This window comes from Mixophyes fleayi, chromosome 8 (genome assembly GCF_038048845.1).
Source record: "Mixophyes fleayi isolate aMixFle1 chromosome 8, aMixFle1.hap1, whole genome shotgun sequence".
In the NCBI taxonomy this organism is placed as follows: Eukaryota; Metazoa; Chordata; class Amphibia; order Anura; family Limnodynastidae; genus Mixophyes; species Mixophyes fleayi.
In genome coordinates, this window is record NC_134409.1 from 44,629,384 (window position 1) to 44,641,814 (window position 12,431).

A 12,431-nucleotide genomic window follows, 5' to 3' on the forward strand; every position below is an offset into this window, starting at 1 on the left:
ATAGCTATCATTCAAAACGACATACTATAATAATCTAGGCTCTGTATATCTTCTTCTAACAACTACAATACTAACTACACTCATATACTACCAAAGCGTATTGAGTGTAGTGCCATAGGGTATATCATTTAACACAAGAAAGAGAAATGTCCTGTATGACTGCATTGATAAGACTGAGTAAGAACAATTACAATGTTTAATTGATCTCCGAATTCACATTAAAATACACAACATCTGTATAATAAATTACTCAGTAAGAATTAATTGACAAAATAACTAAGGAAAACAGCAACCTGCCAGAGAAAAAAAGATTGAGAAATAACTGCAGAGTAACATGTAATTAACATGGAAGTTAATAAATATGTCTAATGTATAAATATTGAATACAGTAGTGGACTAATCCTGATAGCCACAGCTCTTAAAAATGTAATTGGCTGACTCTTGAATTCAACATTATGGGGGGTATTCAAATGTCGGCGGAAACGCCGAAAATCCCGCGGACCGCGCACTATTACCGTTATTACGGTAATAGCGCGCGGAAAAACCATTACTACGGTAATTTTCCAGCTGGATTTCAGCTCGCACCTCCCTGAGCCGCAAGCTGAAATCCAGCTAACTACTACCGTAATAACGGTAATAGTTTTTATGCAACGGGATTTCTCAACAATTGAATACGCCCCTATGTTATCCACCCCTGAGATAATGACAGTACACTTCTTGTAAAGATCACACAATTTAAATGGATGACAAAATATCTAAAATATTCGCAACATTTATGTGAAAACCAAATAAACATATAATCTAAATAACTAATGAGCCCTGACGGATGTTGATAAATAAAGTATAATTAAATATAGACTTTCAATTTCAAACAACCATGCTGTGCAAAAATGAAAAAATTAAAAAGGATGCACTATATCAATTTTCAAAGTCGAAGTAGACACTGAAGCTAAATGTTCAGTAGAAGGGCTTGATTAATGGCAATATCATCTGGATTCTCGGGTAAGATGTTAAAAAAATAAATAAAAAAAAATCACCCTACAAACTGGAGTCCATGGGGCTGGCTTCTTGCTGCCCTTTTTCCAGAGGCTCTATTGTTCCTCAAACAGCCACAAAAAAAAAAGGACGCTGCAAAGTAGGGTCTGGTTATCTGGACCAATATGATGCTTTCATCATTGTGCTTCTTATGGGTCAATGTGGCCATATCCTTTTCATTTTCATTTTTTTAATCAGTCTTACCTTTATTAACGAGTCTAAAATTCCATTAGGAAGCTGTCCTAAATATGTGTGAGGGTTGATTTTTAACTGAGCTGCAGTGGAATGTCAAATTAACACTGACACATACTATATTCAGTACGTCACTGGGAGTTTAGTGGTCCTTTAAGTAAAAACAGCCATGCACATGTTTATTATACAGTCACTATAAAACGTATTCACTAACATTAGCATTTTTCACATGTGGTTTTCTTACATCATTGAAAAAAAAATGATTTAGTAAGGAACTCTTACCACTAATCTGTTTAAAATACTTCGTAATGTCAAATAAAAAAACAACTTCAAAGCTTTTTATCATTTTATACCTCCCTCCAGTAATTAATGCAATTATTTGTTCCTATAAATTAAACTACATTTCGCCAATCGATTAAGCAATTCAAAAAGAAGATATACAGTTTCCTTCTCTGCTCAAAAGCTACATACTGTATCCACATATGATCTCTTTAAATTTTTTGTCTTTTCTAAAAAAAAACATTACGATGTCCAGTCAAAAAATCACTTAAAAACACATCATCCTTTAAGATATGCCAATGGTAGGTCAAGATTTTGGTAATATTGCCATATAGGCTATTACTGATTTATAGTACAAGCTATGATTTGCTTGTTTGCTCCTTTGTTTATACACTGTTTTGTTACTCAACATTTCTTCCATATTGAGCTCCCTGACACACTAAAACAAATTATCAACTGGTTCCTTATCAAATTGTTTCTCAAACTAGTTCCCTGTCTCACATACCTCATACTTGCCTACTTTCTCAGAATGTCCAGGAGACTCCAGAATTTCAAGTAGTTCTACTGGACTACCAAGAGAGCAGTGCAATCACCCGCATCCCACCCTCTTCCCTAGTGAAGTTCATGGGGGGCAGTTCTTGACGTTGCAATTAACAGCTAACCGTGTCATCTTGCCCCACCTTGCATCATAGCACAGAGGGGGAGAAGTCACGATGACGCGATTCACGTGTTGGCAACTATGAAATAACTGTTTTCTCTCCCTCCATGCTGGCTGTCTTTCACCATTCCTGCTGCAGTGCATGGTGGGAAGCCAAACTTCTCACACACAAGCTAACCTGTCACTCAAATCCACTTTCATTGCTGGGAGTGAAGATTCTACTTCCCTAGCAGTGAAAGGGAATTCAGAGTAACATGCTATGGTGCTAACTGTGCCTGTGCTTAATAACATTTAGGGGGGCATTCAATTGTTAGCGTTAACGAAAAAAAACGAGCGCTCAAAAAATATTACCGTTTATACGGTAATATTGCGCGCGAAAAGCATTAATACGGTAGTTTACTCGCGGAATTTAGCGGCGAGCTGAAATTCCGCGAGTAATTACCGTATTAACGCTAAGATTTTTTGAGCGCTCGTTTTTTTCCGTTAACGCTAACAATTGAATACCCCCAATAGTATGTAATACATTCCATTATCCTTTTTATTTCCAAACTTCACCTGTCAACTGACACCTACGGGTAAATGTATCAAGGTCCCATTTTGCCAGTGTGTTAAAATCGCGGGTGTTAACCCGCGATTTTAGTTCCAAACTCATCAAATGTATCAAGCTGCGATTTTTACCCTGAACTTCAAAATCGCTTGTCATCCCCGGCGATTTGCAGCGCTTTCAAATACTCCTGTGTTTGTCAAACTCTCCTGTGTTGTAGCAGCGTGTTGTAAACACATCACTGTTACACTGCCCTGTCATACAACTGCCGGAGCTCCGGCAGCTGTAAAAACTGTAAAGAATAGATTAAAGTATAAAAAAAAAAGCGTGGGGTCCCGCCTCTATTCATGCTTAACCCTAGTGCTGCCTGACTACTGCTGGTTCCATGAAAATCGTGAAAATATTTTGCGTGGGGTCCCCCCGGTTTTCACTTAACCAGCACTAGGCAAACCAGCCGGGGTTGGAGGCACTATAGCAGGGGGGACATGCAGCAGGGGTCCCCCTGCCATAATGACTAACCAACCCCAGGCTGTTCAGCGCTGGGCTGGATTCCCTAGGGAGTGGGGTCCGCCAAAAAAAATGAGCGGGCCCCCCCTTAGGGACACCCAGCCCAATGCCGATAGCACTAGGGCTCTTCCTACCCCGTGGGCTGTGGGTAGTAGGGTAATAATTGCGAAAAATAGTGTAAAAAACTAACAGACACCATTTTGTTTTGTGGAACTACAAGTCCCAGCCAGCTAGGATGCCCAAAATAGTGTGGGCATGCTGCTGCTTGTATAACTACAAGCACCAGCATACCCACAGCAGCCAGGGCATGTTGGCACTTGGAGAACCACAAGTGCCAACATGCCCTGACACCCAGGGCTGGCTGGGACCTGTAGTTCCACAAAAGAAAATGTTTCAAAAACCACCACACCCTCATTAAAACCACTATGATTTATTAAAAATAATAAACCCACAATAAATACAGTAAACACCCCCATTGATACCACTTATTTTTATTAAAAATAAAAAATTCCCTGATACTCACCAATGAAGATTTCTCCTTTTGTCAGCAGCTTTCAATCCAAAAATGGCTGTAAACCAAGTCCAAAAGCAATTTGTATATCTAAAAGTCATGGCTTGCCCCAGTCCCAAAGTTATTTATTCTTCCAAATGTCCTGGCTTGTAATCTGTTCAATTCTTCGCCCAGGGGGGGCCCATTGTTGATTGAAGTCTTCAGTTCTTCAACCAGGGGGGCCCATATTTGTACATCCCACGATTCTTCTTGCTTGATTGCAGAAAAATAAAAAAGGGAGGAGCCGACGCAAACAGCTCCTAGCTAGCTAGGAACTCCACTACGCAATGAGCGTAGCTCATGCGCTATGTCTATTTACAGTATTAGGTGATTTTCCGACGCTAGTGGGGAAATCACCTAATACTATAAATAAACCTAAGGTAATGAACTAAGTTCATTGCGTAGCGGAGTTCCTACTAGCTAGGAGCCCCTATGCGCAATGAGCTTAGTTCATTGCGGTTGATCTATTTATTATTTTTTTATAAAAATAATATGTGGTATCAATGAGTGTGTTTACTGTACTTATTGTGGGTTTATTATTTGTAATAAATGCTAGTGGTGTTAATGAGGGTGTGGTGGTTTTTTTAAACATTTTCTTTTGTGGAACTACAGGTCCCAGACAGCCCTGGATGTCAGGGCATGTTGGCACTTGTGGTTCTCCAAGTGCCAACATGCCCTGGCTGCCGTGGGTATGCTGGTGCTTGTAGTTATACAAGCATACTATAAGTTATACAAGCATACTATAAGTTATACTATTTTGGGCAACCTGGCTGGCTGGGACTTGTAGTTCCACAAAACAAAATGGCGTCCATTTTTCCCCCCACTATTTTTCGACGTTCTTACACTACTACCCACAGCCCACCTGGTAGGAAGAACCCTAGTGCTATCAACACTGGGCTGGGTGTCCCTAGAGGGGAAAGCTCGCTCGTTTTTTTCGCCGGACCCCACTCACTAGGGAATCCAGCCCAGCGCTGAACAGCCTGGGGTTGGTTAGTCATTATGGCAGGGCCATCTTTTCCATTGGGCACGATGGGCAGGTGCCCGGGGGTCCCACGGGCAAGGGGGCCCCATAGGCAGGGCTCTTAATTAGAATAAATAATCCTGCAAAAAAAACCTTCAATGGTCACTGAGCAAGTACATCTATCTCTATATATCTATATCTCTATACATCTATATCTATATCTATATCTATATCTATATCTATATATATATATATATATGTAGGGGCCCATAATGTTAAGATGGCCCTGGCAGGGGGACCCCCTGCTATAGTGCCTCCAACCCCGGCTGATTTGCCTAGTGCTGGTTAAGTGAAAATTGGGGGAACCCCACGCAAATTTTTTCCCCGATTTTCACGGAACCAGCAGTAGTCAGGCAGCACTAGGGTTAAGCATGAATAGAGGGGGGACCCCAAACTTTTTTTTTTTATACTTTAATCTATTCTTCACAGTTTTTACACTGACAGGCAGTGTAACAGTGATGTGTTTATACAAGACGCTGCTAGTAAGCAGCGTGTTGTATCTGGCGTGTTTGAAAGCAAACTCTCCTCCGCAGCTTCATACATTTGAGACTTGTATAGCTGCAGTGGCAAACAGTCTGGAGTTTGATCTCTGGCGATTTTGTAAATAGCGATTTTGATAGAAGCACAACTCTGGCGATTTTGTATGAAATCTCTGCTTCATACATCTGTGAGTTTCAACTCTCCCGATAAAATCGCTGATTTTGCAAAAATTGCACCTTGATATATTTACCCCCTACTGTTGTACATAACACTTTCTATCATCTCCTTTTCCAATCTGTGCCTATGGGGCATATTTAAGAATGATCACATTTTTAACACAATCCCTTTCAATCATTATCGCAAAGGTAAGGATTGAAAGGTTGTGTGTATTTATTAAAAATCTTCAACAGGTTCCAATTTATATATTCTCCTTGTCACCTTTAAACAGACCAACTGCCCAATCCACGAACTTAAGTGGGAAGCCGATTTGAGCCAGATGAGAACACCTGGACAGCAATTAGAAAACATGTATCTCCTCTCTTGTGAAAGAAAATGCTTATAAAATCTATTTCAGGTAGTACCTTGTCCCAACTAGGTTGAAAACAATATACGGGACCGCATCTGATCTATGTTGGCGGGGATGTGCTGAATGGGGATCGCTCCTTCACATCTGGTGGTCCTGCCCAAAGATTGCTACATTTTGGAATGATGTGACTGCTCTTCTAAGTGAAGTTACACAGACTCAAATTACTAAATGTCCCCGGTCCTTCCTCTTGGGCTCTCAACTAGAGGCTCTTGATAAGTATGCAGTGAAGCTTACCATACAAATCCTTAACACAGCCAGATGCCGAGTGGCTAAGAACTGGAAAAAATCAGACCCCCCCCCCCCCCCCATCTAGACAGCACCTCATAAAATTTGGTTCCTGGCATTAATGGAAACCAATTTCAGCACACCTAGACCATAAATCCCACAAATTCTCCCAAATCTGGTGCGACTGGTTTATGTAGGTTAACCCCTCCAGTTCACACGACACCAGCACTCACCCTCAGGATACTTCATCCCTCTTCTTATAACCTGTCAAATTTGATGTTACGTGTTGACTCTGTTTAACTCAAATCATCATCATCATCAGTTATTTATATAGCACCACTGATTCCGCAGCGCTGTACAGAGAACTCATTCACATCAGCCCCTGTCCCATTGGAGCTTACAGTCTAATTTTCCTAACATACACATACACAGCCAGAGAGAAATAGAGAGAGAGACTAGGGTCAATTTTGATAGCAGCCAATTTACCTATCTGTATGTTTTTGGAGTGTGGGAGGAAACCGGTGCACCCGGAGGAAACCCACGCAAACACGGGGAGAACATACAAACTGCACATAGATAAGGCCATGGTTGGGAATCGAATGCATGACCCCAGTGCCGTGAGGCAGAAGTGCTAACCACTAGGCCAATGTGCTGCATAAGGAATGCTGGCCGCCAGGAGCCCTGTGTCTTGTCTCAGTCTACTCGTCCCCACCTCTCTCCCTCCCTTCCTTATTACATTATAGAAAATAGACCTCACACTCGGATATATCATTCAATGGTTTGGTATTTAATATTTTGATGCAGCTCAGGCCATTTAACTGAACGTGTACTTTATTTGCCTTTTTGTTACCTTTTTTGTACTTTCTTCTGTGTAAAGGTTGGGGTTGTCAAACAATCCACTCCAGATGTATATTCTGTCACCTATTTTGGCCTACTTTGGCTTTCTACATTGTATGTGTACATGGTGTGTTGGTACTTTATAAATAAAGTTATTAAAAAAAATCTTCAACAGGAACAGCAGTCATGTAAGACTACTGTTCCTGCGAAGATCTCTACTATCTTTTCTATGGACACTATCGCAAGGTGACCACCTTTGCGATAGTGACCGGAGGGGAGAGCAGTAAGATGCGGTGAAGATCCCTCTACCGCAATGCTCTACCCATACAGCAGACCTGAAAATGGGCTGGCGTACATTGTCATATGTGTAAATGCCTTTTCATTACTTGTTACATAACAGTCCCCATAGACATTTATGGGGACTGCTCTGAATTTTGATAAAAAAAATGCAAAGCAGCAAATATTGATGCCTTATTAAAAAATGTTAACTAAACTTAAAAAAATGCGGCTATCAGGGGCGGGCTGGGCAGGGGGGCATATGCCCACCGGGCCGGACAGTAGAATTGTATTTTGGGATGACTGGTAGTCCAGTGGTAATGCGATGGAGACAGCCTTTGCGGTCTGTGCAGGGGCTGTCATATCGCGTAGCAGCCGCATCATTCATTCACAGAATATTGTACTACAGCTTGTAGTACAATATTCTGTGAATGGATGATGCCCTTGCAGTGAGTACTACGTGATATGACAGCCCCTGTACAGACTGCAAAGGCTGTCTCCATCGCATCTCTGTAGCAGCTTCACATCACTGGGTCATGTGACCGCAGTGGTCACATGGTACACAGTGTAGGTGTGCTGATGGAGTTCTGTGGTAGTGTGCAGGAGCTGCAGAATTTCTTTCTGTTCCTGGAGTCACTTGTGTAGAAATAGGTAAGAGGAAGGTGTACTGTGATGGGGGAGCTAGCGTGTGTAAAGAGGGGAGGGGGCATGTGCGCTTGAAGTTGCAGGGTATAGGGGGACATGTGTGGCTAAAGGTGCTGGGGCAGGAGGAAGGCATGTGTGGCTAATGGTGCTGGGGCAGAGGGGGACATGTGTGGCTAATGGTGCTGGGGGCAGAGGGGGGCATGTGTGGCTAATGGCTCTGGGGGCAGGCATGTGTGGCTAAAGGTGCTGAGGGCAGAGGGGGGGCATGTGTGGCTAAAGGTGCTGGGACAGAGGGGGGCATGTGTGGCTAAAGATGCTGGGGACAGAGGGGGCATGTGTGGCTAAAGGTGCTGGGGACAGAGGGGGACATGTGGGGCTAAAGGTGCTGGGTGCAAAGGGGGACATGTGGGGCTAAAGGTGCTGGGGGCAGGAGGAAGGCATGTGTGGCTAAAGGTGCTGGGGGCAGGAGGAAGGCATGTGTGGCTAATGGTGCTGAGGGCAGAGGGGAACATGTGTGGCTAATGGTGCTGGGGGCAGAGGGGGGCACGTGTGGCTAATGGCTCTGAGGGCAGGGGGGAGGCATGTGTGGCTAAAGGTGCTGGGGCAGAGGGGGGGCATGTGTGGCTAAAGGTGCTGGGGCAGAGGGGGGACATGTGTGGCTAAAGGTGCTTGGGCAGAGGGGGGGGGCATGTGTGGCTAAAGGTGCTGGGGACAGAAGGGGGCATGTGTGGCTAAAGGTGCTGAGGACAGAGGGGGCATGTGTGGCTAAAGGGGCTGGGGTAGAGGGGGGGCATGTGTGGCTAAAGGTGATGGTGCAGTGGGGGGCATGTATGGCTAAAGGTGCTGGGGGCAGAGGGGGTGCATGTGTGTCTAAAGGTGCTAGGAGAGGTGGCATCTGTGGCTAAAGGTGCTGGGGCAGAGGGAGGGCATGTGTGGCTACAGGTGCTGGGGGAAGAGGGGGGGCATGTGTGGCTAATGGTGCTGGGGCAGAGGGGGGGCATTTGTGGGTAAAGGTGCTGGGGCAGAGGGGGTGCATGTGTGGCTAAAGGTGCTGGGCAGAGGGGGTGTGTGACTAAAGCATGTGGGCAGAAGGGGGAGGCATGTGTGACTAGAGCATGTGGGCATAAAGGGGGGCCTAATTATAAATGTGGGTGATATATTGATTTAATGCCGGGGATTGTTGAAGTTTTCTAAATTTCATGCACCAATTTTTTTTTTACCAAATAGTGCCTCCAAGGATCCAGACAAGCAGCAACTGAGATAAGTAACCAGCAGCCACAAGTGGTGAAAGTGACAAGAACAGGTAGGAGAGAGCAGGACAGTCTGCTAACTGTCCTGAATCTGGTGGGGCAGTCCCGAATTTGGGTGACTGTTTCGCTTAGGACAGTTGGGAGGTATGTCCTGCTTCACTGTGTACTGCTCGTGAAGGCAGAACTGTGTGCACCTAATAGTAGTACACACAGTATTGCCTGTGTATTTGTCTAAAATGATAACCATGCTACATCATAGGGGGTTACCCTGTCTAAAGTGCCCAGGTTCCCCAGAGCCTTAATCCAGCACTGGGCATGGGCATAAAAATATATATATGGATTAAGCAACACTAAAATAGCCTCTTTTTATATAGATAAATATATATTGTACCAAAAACCACCCTTTAAGGATGGGCCGCTACTTATGGGCCAGTGATGTGTGCTTGCCCCCCGGGCTAAAGTCTGACAGCCCTCCCCTAGCGGCTGTCCCCCGAAAACGTCAGTTTTTTAATGGGGTATATTCAGGATTTTTATGAAAAAGATATTGTTAAATAGGCTCCTATAAACTGACCAGTACCTGGACAGTTGTTGCATTTGTCTAAATGGCACTCTGGAGTTGTAGGCTTATACATTACTATTTGCAAAAAAATACTTTATATTCACTTAGATTTAATGTATCATCCAAAATCATGTATTTTAATTTTGCTTCACTTATCATTAAACTACCATTCTGACAAATATCACACACACACAAACAGAATGTGTACCACTTCCAGCTGCTAATACAGTGTACATTATAGACACAGATTTGAATTTTTTCAAATGCTGCAATAAACAAATATTGCTAAAAATATAAGATTCCATTAAGATCCCAACTTTAAAGGACAAATTTAGTCATGTGGTATATCAATTTAAAGTCTGAAGAAAATTAATTTTTTTGTTTGTTTGTTTACTGAAATATCTCAATCCTAGCCTAAAATAATTATGTGTTTGCATATTCCCAAGTGCCAAAATTTGCAGATTCTTTTCATTAAAATAAATAACATTCAAGATTTGTTGCAAACTTTGATGGTTCATTAAGTTTGCTAACTGAAATAATAAATGTGAAACCTAAGGTAAAAAATTAATTGAAAATTGGATCACTTCATGTGAAATGATCCTGTTGCATCAAGAGTCTGCAAACTGTCTGAACAGAGAAGGATCCAGGAAAACATGTGGACGTCCTAAGACGCGTAGAGGAATAAACTGTGGTAATCAGTGGTGTGATGAATGTTAAAGCAATTGTGGTCACTGTCTTTATCTATTTTCTTGTGATGTAAATCTAAGCATAAAACATTGTGTATTTGTCATAGTGGGAGTGACTACTCGTTTTGAGCCAGGCTTGCTATTATGCATGATAAAAAAAAAACAAAAAACTGTTTTCGACTAATCTTAGTTCATATTTTTAGAGGTTTGCCATGACAAAAGATAATATGTTTTACAGAATAGGAATTACCTATTTATAACCCGAAACACAGTCAACAACTTTTAGCCCGAATTTACAAGTTCAACTGAAAAATCAGGAAAATTAAATATTTTGCCATTTATATTACAATTCACAATAACCTACAAATTAAAATCTTACCTCTTCTCTTTATTCACAAACATCAATTCAGCTTTACATGCATGGAGACCGCAAATTATGTCATGATTTGGGAGGATGATGACGATTAAAATGAACATTTCACCGAGAATTTTGTCTTCTTTTTCAAGCCTTCCCTGTCCACGATCCAAATGAATTATATCATCAACTTAAAAAAGGTCTATTATTAAATGTGTATGGTTATATAAACTATCAAGATTAAAATTCTCAATTCTAACTAGATCTAATGATGGAGGCAGAGGTCTTCTTAACAAGTATTACACAACACCCATCTGAGTCAAAACTTAATATGTTTTGCAAAACCAGTTTATAAAAATAATTTAAGTTAAATTAGCAGTGCTCCTTATAATGACTGTTGAAGGAAGCACTTGGTGATCCATGTCTGTGTGTTTCATTTTCATCAAGTTGCAGCAATTAATTATTTTGTTACGGTTTTATAAACTTTCTGAATAAAAGGCATTTGAGTACATCACATAATTGTATATAAAATCTATAAAAATGTGTTGTTCTAGCCTATATTAAATGTAAAGACTTGTTTGTGGATTGCAAGTCTCTGATAACCAAGTAGACTACCAGCTAATGAATGCTTCTATTGATTCAAATATAGCAAGAGCTATAGCAAGAGCTATCTCATGCTTAAGACTATCTAGCTGAAAATAATTTTAACTCTTCCACTGCTTAAGATAGCAATCTGACAAGTCCTTTTCCAAATTAATGTCCAATAAAGGAAGTTTGAGAATTTGATGGAATATTCCACAACACAGCTATGACGAACCCATCTAAGAAACATGTATTAACTATATAACATTATTATTATATTTAGCAATTTTCTATATTTAGCAATTTTAAATGATTAGCAAAGTAATCGTTTAAAATGCTCATTTGTGAGATCAAATGAAAACAAGCCAGGGCAAGCTGAGGGTTTCCACCTATTATGAAACAATGCCCATTATGCCACGCCTGCCCATACACATGCTGCCTACTGGTAATATATGTGTGTTTATATTATAGTCCCGCCCGTTACCTGCCCACGAAGTTCTCCAGCACCGAGCTCTTCCCCGCACTCTGTCCGCCCACCACGGCTATCTGCGGCAGATCCAGGTTGCAGCTCTGCCCGATGGCGCTAAACGCATCCTGTAGCCGATTCACCAGCGGGATAAGTTTCTCCATATCCCGGTTACCCATCACTACTGGTCACCGCTTCGGTAGATCGGTGTGCACACGCCAGGCGTTGGTGACAATGAGGGGATCCTGGTGTCACGTCTGTGGCTGGGTAGTGGGTAATACACCTGTTTCTCCAGCTGGTATGGGGCGCGATAATGTGCGGAGCCTGGTACTGGACGCAAGGTAGCGGCTAAATTCCCTTCAGCTTAGGTACCTTCCCACGTCACTCTGACATCACAGGGTCATGTAACCACAGCGGTCACATGGTACACAGTGAAGGTGAACTGATGGAACTGTATGGTAGTCAGTGCAGGAGCTGCTGCAATTCTGTCTGTTCCTGGAGTCACTCGTCTAGAAAAAGGAAAGAGGAAGGGGTAATGTGACAGGGAGCTAGTGTGTGTGTGAGATTGAAGCTGCAGTTTTAGACGGGGGCATGTGTGAATGTGCTGTGGCAGAGAGGGAGCATGTGTGAAGCTGCAGGGCAGAGAGGGGGGCATGTGTGAAGCTGCAGGGCAGAGAGGGGGGCATATGTGAAGGTGC

At 42.4% G+C, this 12,431-nt stretch overlaps 1 protein-coding gene across 4 annotated transcripts in view; it reads right to left on the bottom strand.

The window, feature by feature from the left end:
* DNM3 (dynamin 3) overlaps window positions 1-12,189 on the bottom strand; it is a 399,791-nt gene extending 387,602 nt beyond the window's left edge. For all 4 annotated transcript variants that reach the window (XM_075182456.1, XM_075182455.1, XM_075182457.1 and 1 more), the window contains exon 1: window positions 11,752-12,189. In XM_075182456.1, the coding sequence (XP_075038557.1) occupies window positions 11,752-11,912 (161 nt within the window). In that variant the 5' untranslated portion in view covers window positions 11,913-12,189. The remainder of the gene's footprint in view (window positions 1-11,751) is intronic.
* Window positions 12,190-12,431: the final 242 nt, after the last annotated feature.